This window comes from Ananas comosus, linkage group 25 (genome assembly GCF_001540865.1).
Source record: "Ananas comosus cultivar F153 linkage group 25, ASM154086v1, whole genome shotgun sequence".
NCBI lineage: Eukaryota > Viridiplantae > Streptophyta > Magnoliopsida > Poales > Bromeliaceae > Ananas > Ananas comosus.
This window is the reverse complement of record NC_033645.1, coordinates 181,898-204,108: the sequence shown is the minus strand read 5'-3', so window position 1 is coordinate 204,108 and position 22,211 is coordinate 181,898. Positions and strand designations below refer to the sequence as shown.

At 34.8% G+C, this 22,211-nt stretch overlaps 2 protein-coding genes across 2 annotated transcripts; both read left to right on the top strand.

The window, feature by feature from the left end:
* LOC109729041 (probable inactive purple acid phosphatase 29) lies at nt 825-9,190 on the top strand (the record flags this gene model as incomplete). Its single annotated transcript, XM_020259661.1, is given in 4 exon segments — nt 825-1,041; nt 6,892-7,283; nt 7,951-8,401; nt 8,863-9,190. Coding segments are annotated over 4 exon segments (1,092 nt in total), but the record flags the coding sequence as incomplete, so codon positions are not given.
* LOC109729042 lies at nt 14,312-15,160 on the top strand (the record flags this gene model as incomplete). Its single annotated transcript, XM_020259662.1, has 1 exon — nt 14,312-15,160. A coding segment is annotated over one exon (645 nt), but the record flags the coding sequence as incomplete, so codon positions are not given.

The following is a 22,211-nucleotide window of genomic DNA, read 5'->3' as shown; positions in this document are numbered from 1 at the left end:
TAAGTGAATTTTAGAGAGAGGGAGAGTATATTTGAAAAAATTCGGATTCTAAAATAAATATTTAATAATGATTTATTAAGTATAATTTTTTTTTTGTATGACTGGGAGTTAGGAGTTTAATTTTTACTCCATAAAAAGTTAATAATTTTACGAGGTAATTCATCTTAATCCGAATAAAATTTTTTTTATACAAATATAACATTTATTTTGTATATTTGATCACACACTTTATCTATTAAATACTGTATGTTTTTTGAGTAATGTACTAATACATCCGAATACAGCGTGAGTATTTTTGACAATCAATAATAAAATTACAAAATATTATTTGACTTGTTAAAAAGAAAAAAATCTACAAAATTTATAATTTTTGACACTACATTTGATTTTGATATCTGTGTAGTGGGGTTTCCTAGGTGCGGTGTATGAGGTGTACTTCTTCTTGTACACTCGGTGCAGGCAATTATTTCAGCCCGGCTCGCGTCGTCCCCATTCCGCTCCGGCTCCGGGTCTACTATTTAACCGTATTAGCTCATTCTCGTTCATTCTCACACGCACATCAAACCCCGCACGACATTACCCGAAAAATCACAGCCGTCCAATTCTCGTACTATAAAAAATACCCCATCTCTCTCCCTCTCTCCCTCCCACAAGTAACCCCTCGAACTCCATTAATGGAGGTCAAACACTCGCCCCTCCCCTTCCTCCTCCTCCTCCTCCGCCTCCTCCTCTTCCTACTCCTCATCTCTTCCATGGCGATCGCCGTGGAATCTCGGGGACCGCGCCGCGGAGGAGGCGGCGGAGGTAGATCTCCGGCGGCGGCGGCGGCGGCGGCAGCGGCGGCGGAGAGGCTCCGGTTCCGGGGGAGGAGCGGGGAGTTCAAGGTGCTACAGGTCGCGGACATGCACTACGCCAATGGGAGGACGACGGAGTGCCTCGACGTGTTCGCCTCCCAGATGGCGACGTGCTCCGACCTCAACACCACTGCGTTCCTCTTCCGCGTCATCCGCGCCGAGAACCCCGATCTCGTCGTCTTCACCGGTTCCGATCTCTTGCCCCTTTCTTTTTCTTTTCTTTTTTCTTTTTCTCTTTTTTGCCCTAGGGATATTCGTAGTTTTGTTCGGATCTTTTTGTTTGATTTGTTTAAAGTGCTAATGTTAGCAATTGGATCTTTTACTGTGTGAAACGTAGTAGTAGTTACGCTTAATTTACCTGTGCTTTCAATTTCTATGCTAGAATTTTTCAGGTCACAAATTGTAGCTCAGGTTGGGTGTGGTTAACAGTGTTTTGAGCGTTTGTTTACTTGATTTGCTAATTACTTTCTTCGACAACCAAATTCTTAGTCGCCACTCAGTTGAGAAGCATAGAAAAACCTAAATTTGGTGACGAAACTTTTAGATTTCGAACTTTTAGGTTCAATTTCGGTGGTAAATTTCAGAAGAGATCGTATTTATGGTGAAATGCATGAATTTTAAACTACTCTCATTGTTTTCTACTAGATAAAAAGCATCTTAGGACAAGTTACCTATCAAAACTAGGTTTTTGAAAGTTTACAGCGTATCAGAAGCGCCATACATATCAAAATATTGGGTTTTGTTTAAGATTTTATCATTTTTAATGGAATGTAGAATTGCTGCGATAAGCTCAATGTTGTATAGTGTAATTGATGTCCTTTCTTTCGGTGTGAGCTGCATAGCATTGTTCAATAGTTAAATTTCATCTTCTTTTGTTTTCAGTTCAGTGGACGTGTTTGTTTTTGATAAAATTGAGGCTTGGACCACATGGACTTTAATATTGATAGGATTTGTCTCTATGTAGCCGTACCAAAATGTGGGCTTTACCGGGCCAAGAAAGGTTTGGCATGCTATAGATATTTCGGGAGTGTTCATTTTCATATGATGTTTGACATGTATCTGTGACAAAGAAACTAAAATGGGATATTCTCTAATCATGCAGCATATACCAGTGTTTTTTAATTTCCTTCGTAATAATGAGTATTAATGAGTATCAGGATAAATTATCATGTTCACACTTCACAGTGACACAGAGTGATAATGGGTTTGCAATGGGATGGACTTAAGTTCGAACATTGGAGGGCCCATATTTATTCTAAAATACTGACTGTATTTGTATCAAGAAACCACTTTAAAGGCAGCAGCTGGAATGTATGTTTGTTTTCGGAAGTGAATCTTATTAAATTTATGAAAGGATTGGTTGAGGGAAAACTCAAAGATCCTCTCATTCTGCTAAACTCAGAATAAGAAGCTTAAGGATCGTCAATTTAGTTTGGCCAATCCAAGTTGTCTTATCAAACCGCCCTATCCTTTACTCCCAGTTATTTTGGCGGTCATTGCTCTGATCTATATAATAATTGCAATTACTCATGAATAATAGATTATGTTCTTTGTTATCCTAGGAGAACGAGATAATTAGCCTGTATAGGGTGCTGCCAAACTGAACATGCTTTGAAGGAATCAAATTCCAAAAATATCCATAGCAAGTAAAGGAATAGAATACCTCATAAAAGTAGGGTACTAACATGGCTTGACAGAGTCCTGCTAAGGGTATTATGTACCCTTGGAAATTAATTTTAACCACACTTATTATTGAGTTGAAAATTAGGATTACAACTGCACATTAAAAATGAGTATGCTACTAGAGATGGCGTGTAACCATCTTCTCATATTTATTTACTGTTACACCGAAATGATGCGTAAACATCTTTGTCAGTAATGTATCTAAGATGCCTTCATTTGACCCTCCTTAAATCGTTTCCTTTTGTTTATGCGTCGCTTGTCACAATTGGTCTTTAAATTCACTCCTACCTTTTTGTATTAATCCTTTGTGAATAACCTTAAATTTATCTTATTATCATTTTGCACTTCACAGAATAGCTAATTAGTTTTTCCCTTTTTCAATTTTGATATATATCTCTTTGGGCTTCATTTTCATTCGATACTAAAGTATTCCTTTCGACATACTTGTGTGTCTCGAAGTTTGACCAAAAGAAACGTTACACAAGTGTTGATGCCAAAAAATTAATATGCGGACCTAACCCACGTATGAGCCAAAAAAATAAGGACACGTGGTACACCAGAAGTCGGCAATAAGGCGCCTGAAGGTTGAGAGCGTTTAGGCGGGAACGGTTGAGAAGTGGGGCGTAACTTCCATGAGAAGTGGGCGTAACTTCCACGATCATGGTTACAACCACTCTTCCCACTACTTTCAACCAACCAATAATGCGGATTGATATTACTATAAATAGTAATTTCGAAGCATGCAATAAAGGTCTTTCTCTCCCCTGAACGAGAATACCACCGCATTTTCATATCTTTCCTTTCCTGCATTTATTGCTTTCTAGGAGTAGTCTAAATGTGATCTTTTCTTTTTCACATTTATTGCTTTCCTAGGAGTAGCTTTTAAGTAGAATCCTAGAGTCTGTCTGCCCCACGGCATCACTCTGTTGTAAACTACATATTCGTAGAGTTTGTATGTCCTTCGGGCACACTATGTTTTATTAATATATATATATAGGCATTCGGCTCTTTCAGCCGACCAGTCATTGTGTATTTCATTTATTCTGCTCTTTCAGCCGACCAGTTACTGTGTACTTCTTCCATTCGGCTCTTCTGCCGACATTGATCCCTGCACAGTTCATACATTCAGCTCATACCAGCCGAACCGATTCTACAGTAAAGGTTTTCGAACCCGGCTGGCTCGATCCCTCGTCAGTCGAATCGCTTGATCTGTCAAAGGGCGCAAACTTTGAGGGTCACTATCCGCAGCCGTTCCTCACCCCGACGTGCTCCCTGAGGAGGATCTTTGACCGGGTCAAGGGTCGGGAAATTCAGCTACCAACAATTTTTGGCACGCCCGGTGGGGCCCATCCAGGTTTTTCCAATCTAGTCTTTGTTCTATGGTTGACGATAACGCTATGAACCTCCGAAATAGAGCCATTCCCAGGCCTTCAAGGAATGACCAAGCTAATAGCGCCGAAAATGCGAATGAGAATCAGGCGGTACTACCTGTTGGAGGCGAGACTAGTGGACAGTCGGCTCATCAAGAGCCGAATCTAACTTAGGCACTCGGCCAGATAGCCCGAGTCCTGCAAACTTTAGATCAAAATATCCATCAAAGTACCGCTAGACTAGACGCGGTGCTGGCCGCCATCACGGCCTACAATGAAAATATTGTTCGAATAAGAAAGTTATTTATCCGAAACGAGTAAACTTACGGGGGGCAACAGGGGCCCCTAAATGCGCCGATGCAACAAAATCCCGTCATGCCGGTGGTCTCACAGACGCAATCGCAAATGGCACCTTTCCAAGTTGCTTATAGGCCGACGAATATAAACGCCGGCCCGCGGTCGGAGATTGCATCGAGTTTACCTCATTTACCAGCTTATCAACCCCAAAATGCGGGGATTAAAGCTGGGGGGCAGGCTCCAAATATTCAAGGAGCAAATCATGTAGCACAAAACTTCGGACCTCCACAAGAACCGAATGCAGCACAAGCACAAGTTCCCTTACAGGGGAACAATAATGAAGTATATGCACAAATTGAAGAAGCCATCCGAAATACTTTCGGAGTAGGCACAAGGCCGGCAATGCGGCCTGTGTTTAGATCTCCTTATCCCACGAACATCGACGTGGAGCATCCGTATTCGGCAAACTGGAAAATGCCGAAGTTCGACAAGTTCTCGAGCGATGAGACCGAGAATACAGTCGAGCATATAGCCCGGTTCACGGCCCAATGTAGAGAAGCGGCCGCTGACTCATTTTTGAAACTTCGATTATTTAACACGTCGTTAACTAAAACGGCGATTACTTGGTATACAAGTTTATCAAGCAATTCCGTACTAGATTGGGACGAATTGGAAAGAAAATTTCATGAGCAATTCTATAGGTCGGAGCCACAATTATCGGTTGCCGACTTGGCTTTAAACCGACAAAAGTCAGGTGAAACGGAGTATTTGAACCGTTTCAAAATAGCCAAAACCCGGTGCTTTATGAGAATGCCGGAATCAGAGTTCGCCAAAATGGCGTTAAATGGTCTGCATTTTAAGATAAAAGACCATTTTGAAGATAAGCATTTTTCTAACATATTTGATCTAGGTGTTAGAGTTGCCCAATATGAGCAATTCCGGAAAGAAAGTGAGGACGATCGGCTGCAATGGAGCCGATATAAAAATCAAAGCAAAGGCAAAGAAAAATCCTTGATAGAAGAACAGTCGGTTCAAGAAGAACCGAACCAATCGAGTAAAAGTAAAGAATCGGCTGATAAGGCCGAGGTATATGCGGGTGGGATGATAAAGAGCCGTTTTCTTTAAGCCGACCAAAACTAGCGAAATTAAAGCTTGGGTCTCGGCTGTGTCATTGAGCAGTCGATTTGGCACCAATAGTCATTTGAATGTTCATTTGAAAGACTATTAGGGGGTCATTGTTGATACCAAAAAATTAATATGCCGACCTAACCCGCGTATGAGGCAAAAAAATAAGGACACGTGGTACACCAGGAGTCGGCAATAAGACGCCTGAAGGTTGAGAGCGTTTAGACGGGAACGGTTGAGAAGTGTGGCGTAACTTCTATGAGAAGTGGGCGTAACTTCCACGATCATGGTTACAACCACTCTCCCCACTACTTTCAACCAACCAATAATGCGGGTTGATATTACTATAAATAGTAATTTCGAAGCCTGCAATAAGGGTCTTTCTCTTCCCTGAACAAGAATACCACTGCATTTTCATATCTTTCCTTTCCTGCATTTATTGCTTTCTAGGAGTAGTCTAAATGTAATCTTTCTTTTTTCGCATTTACTGCTTTCCTAGGAGTAGCTTTTAAGTAGAACCCTGGAGTCTGTCTGCCCCACGGGCATCGCTCTGTTGTAAACTACATATTCGTAGAGTCTGTAAGCCTTTCGGGCACACTTTGTTTTATTAATATATATATATAGGCATTCGGCTCTTTCAGCCGACCAGTCATTGTGTATTTCATTTATTCGGCTCTTTCAGCCGACCAATTACTGTGTACTTCTTCCATTCGGCTCTTCTGTCGACATTGATCCCTGCACAGTTCATACATTCGGCTCATACCAGCCGAACCGATTTTATAGTAAAGGTTTTCGAACCCGGCTGGCTCGATCCCTCGTCAGCCGAATCGCTTGATCTGTCGAAGGGCGCAAACTTCGAGGGTCACTATCCGCAGCCGTTCCTCACCCCGACGTGCTCCCCGAGGAGGATCTTTGACCGGGTCAAGGGTCGGGAAATTCGGCTACCAACAACAAGAAAATAAAATGATGAATGTAGTAAGTTTCAACAATTTAGAGAGCATGGGTAAAACTTTCACTGGTTCCCAGGATATTTCAGATAATATTCTGCAATATAGTGTTTCTTATAAGTTGGCATCTCTTAAAATATATATATATAGAAAATAATTTAAGCAAATGAGATGTTATAAGTATGTTTCCTAATTCCTATATGTTATAGTTATGCATCTTTGTTTTTTATTTAATTAGAAAGACAGATGTTTTCATCTGATTAGTAAGTTAGATGTCTATATACTTGCTTTCAAAAGATGGACGCTCTGACCCTATTTATGAAATTGCTTAAAAGCTGTAAGTGTTGAGTCATTAGGGGCCACCGCTATAAATCCCAAAAGACAGCATTCTGGTTCATTATTTATATCCACGATTGAGTATAAAGATAGAGTGCTCAATCTGCATAGTGTTTGACTTTTCTTTCTTTGATTGGATTGCTTAATATTCGCTTTCAAAATTTTTTCCTCGTGCTTCTTGAAGAATGTTCCTTTTCTTCTGTTGTAGTGTCCTGAATGTGAATGTTTTGTCATATTTTTCATATCAAGTTATAACACTTTTGAAGTGCTTCGGACCAGGCGACAACATCTTCGGTTTTGATGCCACTGATGCGGCTAAGTCGTTGAATGCATCATTCGCACCGGCTGTGGCTCTCAAGCTTCCCTGGGCAGCTGTGCTTGGCAACCATGACCAGGAGTCTACATTGTCCCGCGAGGGTGTGATGCGCCACATCGTAGGCATGCCATACACCCTATCACGCCTCAACCCAGGCGGCATGGAGATAGACGGCTTCGGCAACTACAATTTGGAGGTCCACGGGCCTGAGGGCTCGGTGCTTGCCAACAAGTCGGTGCTCAATCTCTACTTTGTTGATAGCGGTGATTACTCCACTGTGCCCTCCATACCTGGCTACGGCTGGATCAAGCCATCCCAGCAGCTCTGGTTCCAGAGGACCTCCTTAGAAAACCAGGTATTTTATTTTGAAACTATAATTTTCAGTATATAATCCTCATGATAGACTGGTATTAAAGATGTTCTCTTGTTCTGACACTTTTTAAACTGTTGATTGCAACTTTTATGGTGTTGTTGAGCACACCAAACTTGCCATAGTGAATGGCCTAGAGTTTCAGTTTTGGCAATATACATTTTCCCTCAAATTTTCAATAATATCAGTACAAACATGAATCATTATAATGATCCTATCTAGACTTGGTTTTACAATATTTTCCAATATAAGTGATACTTTTCTGACCTATCGTTCCAACACAAAAAAGTTTTGTTTCAGATTAGTATTGGGACTAGCCTGGATTAATGCTGACTGAAACTGAAAAGTAACAGTTTCAATATCGATGTTTCAACTTCGAATCATGATTTAACATGTTGGGTTGGACTAACCATTAAAAGAGATTAGAAATAAGATAGTCTTATAGGAAGTCCTAGTAAAGTGGCATGACGGCCTTGGCATGTTGGACAATGTAATGAAAAATTAAGAGCATTTCTTTCGATTTAAATTATCAGGTGCTTCTTTTTTTAATATGGAATATTTTTTTTGCGAATATAATTCTGCACTTATTCTGAATCTTTTCAAGGCATTGAAAACGTTTGGATTAATTTGAGTTTCATGAAAATAACTACAGAGAAAGTACATGAGCGAACCACATGCACAAAAGGAGCCGGCGCCTGGTCTTGTGTACTTCCATATCCCGTTGCCCGAATACAGCAGCTTTGATGCTTCTAACTTTACAGGAGTGAAGCAGGAGGGCATCAGCTCAGCCTCAATCAACTCAGGTTTCTTTTCCACCATGGTAGAGGCCGGAGATGTGAAGGCCGTTTTCACAGGGCATGACCATCTGAACGACTTTTGCGGTAAGTTAACTGGTATATACCTCTGCTACGCTGGTGGGTTCGGCTACCACGCCTATGGGAAGGCTGGGTGGTCAAGGAGGGCGAGGGTGGTTTCTGCATATTTAGAAAAGACGGAAGAAGGCCAGTGGGATGGGGTGAAGTCAATCAAGACATGGAAGCGCCTCGATGATGAGTATCTTTCTACAATTGATTCCCAGGTCCTCTGGAGTAAAGGCTATAATGGTAAGCTTTGCGTATCTCCTTATGAGTATTTGTTAATATAATACTTCACTTAGGGTAGGGAGATTTAAAAGTTCGATATTTGGGAATTTTACAGGATGATCAAGTAGTAATTTGGTGGACTTCAAAAACTTGGGTCATTTTACAGAGTAGCACTAGGTCTGAAGTTTCTGAATTTCAAAAGCTGTAGAACATTTATAAACTTTTCCTCTCCTCTAAGCAGATATTTCCTTAAAAGTTTGGCATTGGTTATTTGTTGGTGGTTCATCCGCAGTTTTTCTTCAAAGAAAATAAAACTTCGAAGGACTGAAATATTATCGTATTGATAATTCAATTGTCTTCACAGAAAACATGACCTAGTATATATATGAAGCGCTTATAGCTTAAACTAAACTTGAGATTGGGTAAATTGAGTAGGACTATGTGAAGATAATGATCTATGTTTATTTCTTGAAAATGGACAGGGAGGCGCAGGAAAATACCGGTCGGTAGTTGAGATCGGTTCAGACTGATGGGAAAGGAATGGAAAAGGAATCGCCCAAAACGTGCTTCTGTAGCTAATCCAGTGCAGCGAGAAATAAAGAGGTATCTTCGACAACTTGTTTATGGCAACAAAGTATGTAAATCACTGTATATTGTAGGAAGGTGTCACCCTTCTTTCATAATGAGATTTGTGCTCTGGTAAGTGCACAAGAAGAGGTTCTTTGTCTCTATGGAAAGAATCATATTCAAAAGATATTAACGCACAATTTGGATGCATAAATATATTTTTTGGACTGTTTCCATAATTTACTTAAGAAACTTATATATGTTTGGTAGGAGAGGAGTGAGATCAAAATCTAGAATTGGATACTATATTAAGCTTTCAAATTATTTTTCCAGATAAGATAGATAAATCATCTTTAAGTGATATATGTTATACTACCAAATTATAAATATTCAGATTTTTGAGGAAGTCAAAATCAAACTTTTTTTCACAATCACAGTAAAAAAACTCTTATACTTGCATAAATTATGCAAAAATAATATATGCGGACTTTCAAACAGAGCCTTAATGATACAATGCTACCTTAAAAGTATCTGCTTAATTTAAAAGCTTGTTATTTTAGAGGAATAAAATTTGTCGTGAACCTAGAGATTAAATATGAGGATTATCTTCATCTCTTTTTGTCGATGTTCTATCGTTATTTTAGTTACTTTGTTTTTGTATGCATTTTTAGCATGTTCCATCCTGAGAGAACAATGGATGAACTATATAGAACACAAGGCTTGGGTATAATGGTGTTTCATGGTGTTATGTTTTGATGAATCCTGTTTTCCGAGGAAACAGCATCGTAGTTGTGATTTCCACTTCTATTTTGAGATGTTTGGTAGTTTTTCGCCTCTCTTGTTTAGTTTTGGTGGTCTCATTGAGTTTTCATTGAAGTGCTTCCCAACGAAGTCGCTCTTGGTTTCTGCTACTAGTTTTGTTCTAGTTGCTTTAAAAGTTCTGCTCTTTTATCAGGCAAAGGCACATTCATTGATGAGAATTGAAAGAGCTCTTTTTATAACATTGCTCAAGTAAAATGAGTGAGTTCCCTTTTTCTTTTTTTTAATTTTGTATAAGAGAAGAGGGATTAATACTTGTTTTAATATGACATGTTAGGCTAAATTATGAAAAGCTTCCTTGCACTTAAAACTCCTGTCACAATTACCTTCCTGCATTAAAAATTACATTGATTATTTTTTTTCACTTGCCACTATCTCAAAAGGTTCCAATTATTGGAAATAATTGTTGAAAAGTTTTGTAAAATAAATTTGTAGATGAAGTTACTAATAAGTAATGCAACTTGTACAAATTGAATAAAATTGTTTTATCTAAAATTTTTGCTTATCTTTGAATTGTAAAGTATAAATAGAATGTTTTAGTAAACTTTTACTATCTTTGCCATTTTTTAAAAAATATTTTGGTTCTATTTTGAAATGATAACAAAATGCAATTGATCTAATTTTAATACAGGGAACAGATTGAGACAGGGGGCCTTCAGTGTAAGCAAGCTTTTCATAACTAAACCCAAACATTAAAACACCTTTCTTCCACAGCTGAAGTTTTTTTTTTTTTTTTTTTTTTTTTAAATGGTTATTTCAATTTTTTTTGACATGGTAATTTTGAGTTGGAGTCATTTAGGAAAGAAAATTAATTATCTTATATTTATTTATATTGTTTAATAATTTCTCTAATATTAACAAATAATAAGTTATTTTAAATGTGTGACAATGGTTGCTTTTTTGGCTTCACAAAAGTCTCATTTTCCTCTAGAAAAGAAAGAAGTCTACTGCATAGCAAATACACCATATTATCTATATTTAGCTAATCATATTTTTCTTTTCAGAGAAAAACATAATAAAAATAATATTTTTAATAAATATTACGGAACGAGCGAATCTTAGATAGAAAAATAATTTAATTGGTTGGAGACACCATTTAGTAATGTATTTAGTACATTCTAGATTTTTTTTCTTTTTTCCTAGAAAGGAGGGGGCATTTATTTAGGCAGTGGATAGAAAATTGAGCTTTTTTTACAAATAGTCCCCTGATAAATTTTTTTTTAAAAATTAGCCCTGTCAAAAATTTATTTGCAAAAATGGCCCTGCCCCTGCCACGCAAGCGCCACGTCAGCGCCACACGGGCGGGGCAAGAGTTTAAGTTGAACACGGTGAATCATTCACCGTGTTCAAACACGGTGAATGGTTCACCGTGTCCGATACAAATATCCCCACTTAGCCAAAAAATGGCTAAGTCGAGTTAGTTGTATTGGACCATTTGGACACGGTGAATCATTCATTCACCGTGTCCAATACTAATACAGCCTTAGCCAAAAAATAGGTAAGTCCTAGGTAGTTGTATTGGACACGGTGAATGATTTACCGTGTCCAATACAACTATCTCGACTTAGCCATTTTTTGACTAAATGGGGATATTTGTATTGGACACGGTGAACTATTCACCGTGTTTGAACACGGTGAATGGTTCACCGTGTTCAACTTAAACACCTGGCCCCAACCCCGCCCGCGTGGCGCTGACGTGGCGCTTGCGTGACAAGGATAGGGTCATTTTTGTAAATAAATTTTTGACAGGGCTAATTTTAAAATAAAATTTTGTCAGGGGCTATTTGCAAAAAAAAGCCCTAGAAAATTAGGTAAATCTAAGATAAGGATCATTCTGTAGAAAAACTTTTAAAAGCTTTCACTACCCCTTTCAGTACAGTACTGGCTCTCACTCTAATATGCCAGCCAAAAGCAAATAGTACTTTTTTTTCCCCTACAATTTATTATGTAATTATTATTTTTATTAACTCACCAACGTACAAATTCCCTGTTGTCACCATAATAATTTACCCTCAATTAGCTCTCTATGATTTAGCAATTTTTATTTTATTATTCTATAATTTGAAAAGTATAACTTTACCAGTTTATTATTACTGTATCTTTATTTTTTCATAAAAATTTACCATTGAATAGAATAATAAAATATACAATTTTTTTAAAAAAAATCCTACATTAATAGAATGTTATAATTCATTAAAAATTTGAATTATAAATTATTAATAGTGTATGAAAAGTACAAACAATAAATTCTTTTAATACTTCCATGTCTAAAACTTATTATTTACTGTAATAAATAGTTAAATATTATTTATCTACTGTTAATAATATTCTAGCCGAACTCATAATTTATAACCTGGGCCTTTTTTAAAAACCCCTGGCTAATTAATAGCATGTTATAATTTTTTGGGAAAACTTCAAAACTCTCCCTGTGGTTTCATGCATTCTCACTTTGCTACCCTGTGGTTTAAAACGTATCAATTTACCCCCCTGTGGTTTCATTTTTATCTTTTCGGAAGCTTTTTCGTTAATATTTCGTTAAATTATATACAAAAAACTTCAGATAACCATCTATATTTATCGAATAGTCACTTTAGTATCCTTTAATTTTAACTTTGTCACTGATTTTAAAAAATAATAATAATAAAATTGATAACAAAAAGATAAAAACGAAACCACAGGGGGCAAATTGATACGTTTTAAACCACAGGGTAGCAAAGTGAGAATGCACGAAACCACGGGGGGTTTTTTAAAGTTTTCCCTAATTTTTTTAAACAAACATGGTGCTTGTGAATTGTGATGGGCAGCAGGACGCCTTTTTCTTTCTTTCTTTTTTTTTAAAAAAAAATATATATATTCTAGCACATGTTGTTGTGTGTATCAGTGTATAGGGGCCCTGTCCATCCCATTTCTCAATTCTGCTGTAGCCCGGCACCCCTAGCAGCAGCAGCATCATTCCACTCCCCTCAATTCCCGGGAAAAAGATTACCCACCATAAAAAAAAAAAAAAAAAANTTCAAAACTTCAAATTTTATTAGTAAACTTTATGAAAGTTATACATCCCTCACTACTATTTAAAATTTTTAAATTTATTTTTAAATTTTCAAAATATTCTTCAAAACTTCAAATTTTATTAGTAAACTTTATGAAAGTTATACATCCCTCACTACTATTTAAAATTTTTAAATTTATTTTTAAATTTTCAAAATATTCTTCAAAACTTCAAATTTTATTAGTAAACTTTATGAAAGTTATACATCCCTCACTACTATTTAAAATTTTTAAATTTATTTTTAAATTTTCAAAATATTCTTCAAAACTTCAAATTTTATTAGTAAACTTTATGAAAGTTATACATCCCTCACTACTATTCAAAATTTTTAAATTTATTTTTAAATTTTCAAAATATTCTTCAAAACTTCAAATTTTATTAGTAAACTTTATTGTTATGAGCATGTTTAAAGAAATTTTTAAAAATCAATAAGAGCATTTTAGTCTACCAGAAATATATTAGATATTTAATATGTCATTCAAAACTTTAAAAATCTCTTATTGTTTCTGGAGGACTAAAACATTTTATTGATTTTAAAAAATTTCTTCAAACATCCCTTTTTTTTTTTTTCTAAAATTTACTAATAGTATTCGGTTTTAAATGTGTATTTTGATTATTTTAGAATTAGAAATTTTGAATTAATAAGGGATGAGGATGAATAAGCAACAGCCCAAAAAAAATAAAGCAAAAAAAAAAAAAAAAGGAGGAGGAAAAGACCATCTGGGTTTTTGCCCATTTCCACTCCACTCCACTCCAGCTCTCCAGCACTGCAGTGGGCACTTTTGTAACCCCCCCCACCAACTGCAGCAATACCCACTGTCTCCTCCCCCCACCTCCCAAAAACTCTCTCTCTCTCTCTCTCTCTCTCTCATTGTGAGAAAGAGGAGGAACTCCTACTTGACAGTGTGGAAACTGGAAATTCTACNATTTTTTTTTTTTTTTTTTTTTAGCTTTTTATAGAAAACATGGTTTCATTTGATTTGGTTCTCTGTTATTTATCATTTAATTTCTCTAATCAGCAAAAAAAAAAAAAAAAAAAGAATCTCTAATCATGTTAGAATCTGTAATTTGTATAGCCATTCTATCCTTCAGAAATTATAAGCCTCTTTCTATCTGTCTTTTGGAATGCTCTTATTTAGCTATATTTCTTCTGGTTGAGACCCTCTCAAATACTAAGTTTTGGGAATCGAGTGATGTTAGCCAAATTAAATTGGAGATTTTACCAAATCAATTGATAATTTTATCAAATTTTGCAGTTTAAACTACTTTACGGCGAATTAGATCACTACAGCTTCCCCTAAATCTTACTTACTATCCCAGATGTCACAATCAATCCCACTAATCTCATGTTAGAGAACTCCAGCCAGATTGATAAACTGCAGTGTAACATTATTTTCCATAAAATATACATTAATGATCAATTTCATGCAGTGATTCAGCTCACATTTTTTCTGTGATGTGCAGAATGATCAATTTCACGTCAGTTATCTTAACATTTACTGAAATTTCAATACAGAAATCAATCTTTCGATTCCGTCTTCTATTTTTCAGGAAATCCAGCTAACGAAATTGTCAATTTAATAAACACGAATCGCACAGCAATCAAGCTACCGAAACTCCACGACAGTCCCGGACTTGGTTGCATGGCTTTGCAGTATATATCAGAGTGCATGGGCAACTGCAGCAGTAATAACACGGTGAGCTGTAATCCGCCTGAAGTCGACATTACCGAAGTTTATGCTCCCAATTGCGGGGTAGAGTTGCCGACGCTCGACACTATATCCGGCCATCTCGTGGCGTGTCAGCAGAAGTATCTTCAAGCAGAGGAAGCATTCTCAGCCATTCTTTTCCGGGACAAGAGAACACTCTCCCTTCTCCACAGCAAAGAGCACACTGAAGTCGGAGTGGGGTTTAACAGAGCGCATCATGGGGCATTCTTCTGGTGTGTTTTGTTTAGCAGCGGGAGAACTAACTCGACTTTCGTACTCGAAGGTGGGAGCGGGATTGCGCAGAGGAGCGGCTGTTTTAGCGGAGCGAATGTTCAGTGCAGTGCAGGAACAAAGTTCTTGCTGATAGGACCATCTGTTGTTATCACTTTTTCGATTATACTTCACTACATTACTGCTGTGATAGTGTTTTAGGGAGAGAGTAGAAATGTTAAGGCCAAATTAGGCTTTATCTTAGGTGCTTTTGGGGCCAATTTTTGGGTGTCTTCCAATTTGAGTAAAACATTATAACTTCCACTTTTGTCCATGCAGTTTGCTAAGCTGAGTTAAACATACAATAGATTGTTGCTTTGCGTGACGTAATTGTTATATATTTGTTGAATGGTGAATTCATTTGTATTTTCAGCACCATGGAACTTCTATTTTTCCCTGTTTCAAAAGTAGGCATGAAAGTTGCTTCTCAGAACAGTTGGCTGCTTGGCTTTCTTTTTTGATAAATAGTTATGGTGAATATTATCATACATAATCATTTGAAGCTGTAAATATAAAATCATATTGAGTCCATATATTAGAGAGTTATTGCACAAACTCTGTCTATTGAGACAAAAGGAGTAGATCAGAGGATATGAAAATTCTGCAAGAGAGCAAACAAGGTGTTATTTTATTTCCAAAAAATTGGTGGTACAACTCAAAATATTACACAATTTCCTAAAGCTTATGTGTGTGTATATTGGTAAAAAATTAACTCTTGCTAAATTAGTAAGTATAATGACCTATTATTTCTTTTTGTACATTGCAATAAAAAGCTAGATATTGTTAACTCCACAAACACAGAACAGTTCTCCATCCTCCGAAACTGCTGCACCTGTCACCTTATGTGCATCCTCTTCAACACCTTCCAGAAACAGAGTTTCTTTGTTTCAGCCGTCCGATTTGCGAAAACGGGGAAGATGACGATGGACGGCTGTGATGAATCGAGAAGGGCAGTAGTAAAAGAGTTGCATGGTAAAACGCTATAAAACTTGCATGGACAGATGGACTAAGGAAAATTTTGAATTTCCGTTTTCAATTTATTTGATTTAAATAGTTCGATGGCACTTTATCTTCAAAATATTAGCTGCTTTTTTTTACTTTAATAAATGTATAGTTACGAAAATTGTATGAAATATGCTAGCTAAATCTGCAAAGATAAGCATTGTATTCAAAAATTGAAGTCAAAATATCACTAGCTGGCTAAAATAAAACAAATTGAACGATTGGATTGCAAAATTAAAATTTCAAAAAGATTCGATTGTCGATTCAAAATAATTCATAGTTTAAGTAAGTTTTGTACGTTTTCTTACCAAATTGTGAGCTAGCTGAAATACTTCTAATAATGCCTATTCCTTTGTGCTATAGACGATACTTTTCGAAAATCAATATTATTAGGTATGATCTACCACTTTTCAAGTTCTTAGATACTGAATATTGTAATTTTTTAAAATTATTTACTTTGTGATCAAACAGTTTCCATAGTAACAATTTTAATGGCCCGTGTAAGATGTTTTCTCGCTCAATGATGCTGACAAATCCAAATTGATTGCATTTTTTTTAAACAAAATTAATTGTTAAGAACAAAATCTATAAATCCAGTTCCGAATTTGAAAAATACTATTCTATATTAGTAGAAGGTTGTTGTTCAAATTTGAACCTTTTTTTAGCAAGCTGATGTACTATAAAAAATAATTTTTAAAAAAATTATAAAATTTTATTTCTAAAATATTTAAATACTTTAAATTATACTTAACAATGCCGATCATCGAATTAAATGTCCGATCATTGAAAATGAGTTTATAACAAGAAGGCCTCGGTGCTAGTAATAGCATAGCAACTCTACTATAAAAACTACTTTAGTAATATCAATTCTCTTTAGTATTCATATTTATTACTCTGGCATTTAACTAATAAATTTTCAAAATCTAGCATTTTTTTAAGAAGAATATAAAATTTTCAAATGTGATAGATTATATTTAGATGTGTGTATTCATAATCTTTATAAAAGCAAAAAAAATACGTATCATGTACGCGAGATTGTAGGAAAACTGCGTTACGGAATTCGTAGAATACGGGCCAGGCCTGTTCAGATGACGGGGCCCGGACCCAATTACTCAAATTTGGGCCCGAATAATACCCAAGATCATATTGTTTTATTTTGTAGAGAAGCAAGTTTCAAATAAATTGGGCATACAAACAAATTGGGGCATATTTTGATATCTGAATAAGTTATTTAATAATAATAACAACTTTGTATTATTGAGATTTTCCTGCATTATTGTAATAATATACAAGCTTAGTTTTAGGTCATATAAGATTCTGTGTTTTTCTATGATTATCATGCAATCTAAATAAATGATATAGAGACCGCATATAGTATATATTGTAACTTTCTACTTACTTTTTACTTCAAAAAAACCTGTATCGATATTGAGTTAATAAAAGAGTTGTGTGTCGAAAAAGATGTTCCTGCATTCATAAATAGCCTGTGTTGCTTTAATTTGATAGTAAGTTAGCACTTGTGATGATATCAGTAGGGATGGATATGTACATAAGAGAGAGACCCAACTCGGCATCTGTGTATTATTTTTTGTTCTAGGGTTTACATATACATGTATATCTTCAGCTCCATTCTAGATCACTCAAGTTCGTGTCCATAAGCAGTGACAATCACCATATGAAGACACGGGAGGGACATGGGGACGTAAAAAGTGAAATGCATAATCATTGCTCTCAAATTAAGACTATGTTTGAATGCATGAATATCTTATTCAGTATACTGTTTTATTTATTTAAATTTATAGTATTTGATTGATGAAAAATATGATCAAATGTTTAGAATTGATGCCATATCTGACCTTGTAGATAAATTATTCTACATATGCTACCAAAGTGTAGATGTCGAGAAATTTGGAAGGAGCTAAAAACAAACTCTTAATTTCCAATCGCACAAGAAAAATCTATATACTACATGAATAATTATTAAATATTTTATTTCGACGGTCAAACACAGCTTAAGAGGATACCCTGTTGCATTTCAACTGATGTTGGAGATGGATGAATTTCTTAGACCATTTCCTTTTGTAACTCCGCTGGGAACAATCCAATTCTCTCCAAATTGGGAAGTTTGATTGATTTAAGTTTAGGTGTTTAATTTGTTATTGGGCAGTAGCAGTAACATTTCTCTTTGCTTTTCCAAAAACTCTAATTTATCATTGAGTTTCTAATTGGGAAGTTCGGTTGATTTTTGAGGTACAAGGCTCAAAACAAAAATAAAAACAAATATTTGGCATTTACATTTAGGTGGTTGGTACTCGAGGTCCCAAGTTCGATTCTTATTTAATTTATATTTTCAGCCAAATTTATTTCTAAAAGAAATAAATGAAACAGATAGCATGCTATCTTTCTCTCAAAACAATAATAATATTGATAAATTGCACTGCTAGTCTCTAAATTTTTATGTAGCTTGAGTTTTAGTTTGATCCTCTAAGTTTACAAATCGTGAAAACTTAAAACTTTTAGCAGTCTCATTTAGTTTTTAAACTTTTGAAAATGTATTAATTTAGTCCTTGGAGTAAATATTATAGCTTACACCCCACAAATCCATCAATCTCCCTCCTTTATAATTTTAATTTCTCAGTTTAATTTGTAAATAGAAAAAAATAGATTAATTGCACACAACTCTCTTTAAATATAGCGACTTTCAAATATATCTTTACAAAGTTCAACTTTCTTATGTTATGCCTGTAAAAATCTTAATGTTTTTCAAATATGCCCCTGCTTTTAGGATTTGTTAGAAAAATTCAGTTAACCATAGGTAAAATACTTAATCCTGATTAGTCAATAAGGTAAATTAATATTTTTATCCCTCTTATATTATACTTTTTCTCTCAATCAAAATTCTAGTAATGGAAACTCTTCATCTTCTTCCTCTTCTTCTTTCTCTTCCTCTCTCTCTTTCATGCTAGTTTCGAACCCATAATAAGAATTTCTCCATATTCATTCATCCACGAACGCGTGTTGCTTGCCCATTCAATTTTTTCTATGATTTTTTCTTGCTTTACTTAAAGAAAAAAGTTTATGAGAAAAGAAATGAAAGAAGAGGTTGCAATAATGGTGGATTAGATTGGCTTTCAAAGGGAAAAAATATGACAATTGAAAATTTTTTTGGGGGATATTTATGCACGATTATAGCAGTTAGGGCTTTTAGAGGACATATTTGTGATGACAAAATTGACATTTCACTTACCTACTGTTAAAAAATAAACAGTTTTTCAACAGTAGCAAAACAGAGGGACAAATATGAATATCAACGAACTTTTGTGGGAATAAGAGATAAAAATTGAACTTTGTAAGAATATATTTTTAATTCACTATGCTTATAGAAAACTGTATGCAATTAACCTGAGAAAAATGTAACTCGATGAATGATAGAGTTAAATACTAGCAGGAATAAATAGTAAATAATTACATATATTAACTATATATTATTTTTCAATAACTTAGCTGACGTGAGCGATTTTCTCGTATCCCATATATATATATATATATATATATATATATATGGAAAACAAGATCGACAATACAATTTTTTTTTTTTTATGTTCTTGTGCGGTATTTTTTTATTTTTTGTATATCATGCGTGTATTATTTATTTTATTTATCTTATGTGGATGCAAACGTCAATGATTGTGTAGCATATTATGATCGTATAATTATTTGATATTTTTTGTAGATGCATAAGTACTTGCATGTCTTTCTTAAAAATAATTAAAACCATATGAAGGAATATATTTTACATGGCATCAATATTTTTCAAATTAAATATATTATTCGAATAATAGTGGTCCTCTGAAATTTAGAAGTTGGCCGGTGGAATAGCACAATCTAGGACGTGGGATTTCTCAAGAAAGAATATTTGTAATGATGAAAATTTTTTAATTTTAAGAATACCATAACCGACTCAGAGACAAGTAGATATTTTGATGCTAGCAGATATTTTACACCTGCTCGCCACAATGGACGGCACTCCAGACTCCAGAGTCCAGACTGTACCTTTCGTTTCCCGTTGGTTGCGCGCTTCCTCCTCACGACTTCCTCAACTTCCCACCACCTCCAGTCTGCCACGTCTACCGCCCGTTCGAAGGTTTCAATCCCGTATCATTCCCGGAAGGCTGGCGACCACATTTTTCCTCCTCCACCAGCGCCGTCCTGCAGCCCCATCCATTGAATTAGTATAATCGTGTACACTTGTGTAATTGTAATGAGAGAAAAATAATAATAAAGTAGAGTTGGGAGAACCGTAAAATGACATGTTTACCCGTCAATCTGATAAGATAAGATGTTCTTCGCACTTGCTGCTTTACTGGGAACTCACATATATTATTTATTTTAGACCATTCAAATATATAATATTAATAATTTAATATTAAAAAATTATAATTAAGTATATTATTATAAATATCATTTTTAATATTTATAAAGTTATATTAGGCTTCTAATTTTATTTAAAAATTCAACCAAATTTCTAATTTTGATAGTTATTCTAAAAATAATTTTTTACCTAACAGTTAAAATTGAAAGTCGAAGTACAGTTGGAAAAACCAGAAGATAACATGTGTTTTCCAACTCTACCCTTCAATCGGAGAAGAAGATGTTCCTCTTCCTTGCAACTGCTTTATATTATTATTTATTTCAGATAATTTAAATATATAATATTAATAATTTAATATTAAAAAATGTTCTTTTAACATTTTTAATAAATGTTCTTTTAAATTTTAGTATTTATAAAGTTATATTAAACTATTAATTTTCTTTAAAAATTCAATCAAAATTTAGTTTTGATAGTTATTCTATCAATATTTTTTTTAATCTAAAAGTTAAAATTAGAGAACTTATTTCAACATAAAGGTGAGAGTGCCTTTGCCTTATTAAAATTGATTAGAGAGAGAGTATTAATACTCCTTACACCATATTCTAATATCAATTTTTAATTAAATATATACGATCTATAAAACCTACTAATTTAAATTGTATTTTATGAATTAATATCAAAATCTCTATTAAAGAGTTTTAGGCATGTGGTATATGTATAAATATACACTTTCTATAAATAATAATTAATAGGGTGCACCCATAATTCTAAGAAAAAAAGATTTTGCTTACACCTAGTGCTTACCAATACTTTATTCACAGTACAAAATTGGTGAAATATCTGATAATTAATATTATAAAGTAAATATAATATAGTATAATATAATATAAAATATATAAATAATTTATTATACTATAGAAATTTATAATTGATATATATTTTAAAGTTAGTTTGGGCATTCAAAATTTTTTATTTGGATACGTGGCAAACTCTCATTGGCTACAATTGGCTTGGTGTCTGGTTTCACCAAGAAGTTTCTTGATGTGACCGAATCTCCAAATAATATATATTTTTTATTTTTTATTTTTTATATGGCCCAATCATCAAATAATATTTGGTATAGATAGATAGGTAGATTTATATACACTAAATTTATTTTTAAGTGATAAATATTCTAAACAAAATAAATTTCAATCAATATAATGAAAATAGAAATTAAAATTTCTAATTTCTAACTAGTCATTTTGAAAAGTTTATAATAAAAAAATATATTCTATCTGTAAAAATAGATACTCAAATTTAAGCTTATTATTATTATTATTATTATTATTATTTATTATTATTTATATTAGTATATTATTTTGCTGTATTTTTGAAGTAAATTTAGCAAAAAAAAAAAACTCTTATAATAAATAAAATTAAATGGTGCATTAAATTTTTTTTTTCTTTTTTCTTTACAAGAAAAGGAAACGTTTCCAGCACTGGTCCCTCGGAGTAGCGTATCCAAAGAAATTAAAAAATAATAAAATAAATATAAAAAAAAGGGGTGACATGTCCGGCTCGTTCACATCCACTAACTCCCCACCCGCTCCACCATCGGCCACGTGCGCGAGTCTAGCGAGCGGGGCCACCTCTTGCGACGAGAACTGCCACGTGGCCGTCTCAACAAAAATATCGCGAGGGTGGTGCAGTGCCGCTGACCGCCTCGTCTCCGATCCCCCAGAAAGCCCGAGAGCGTCTTTTTACATCAACCGTGATATATCACGGTGCTGTCACGCTGACACGTGGGCCCACCATTGATGGCCCACGTTTCGGTGCTTGTATTTTAATAGAAAAAAATTAGTGAGTGCACCCGTGCACTCACATCGCCTAGGCTAAAATATCCATCATAGAGTTATGGGCCTGTAGGGCCTCATAATGTTAGAAAAAACTTCAAAACCCTCATATGGTTTCGCACTTTTTCATTTTAGTATCCTTTGGTTAAAATGTATCGAGCTAGTTCTCTGTGGTTTCGTACTTTCTCACTTTAGTACTCTCTTTGGT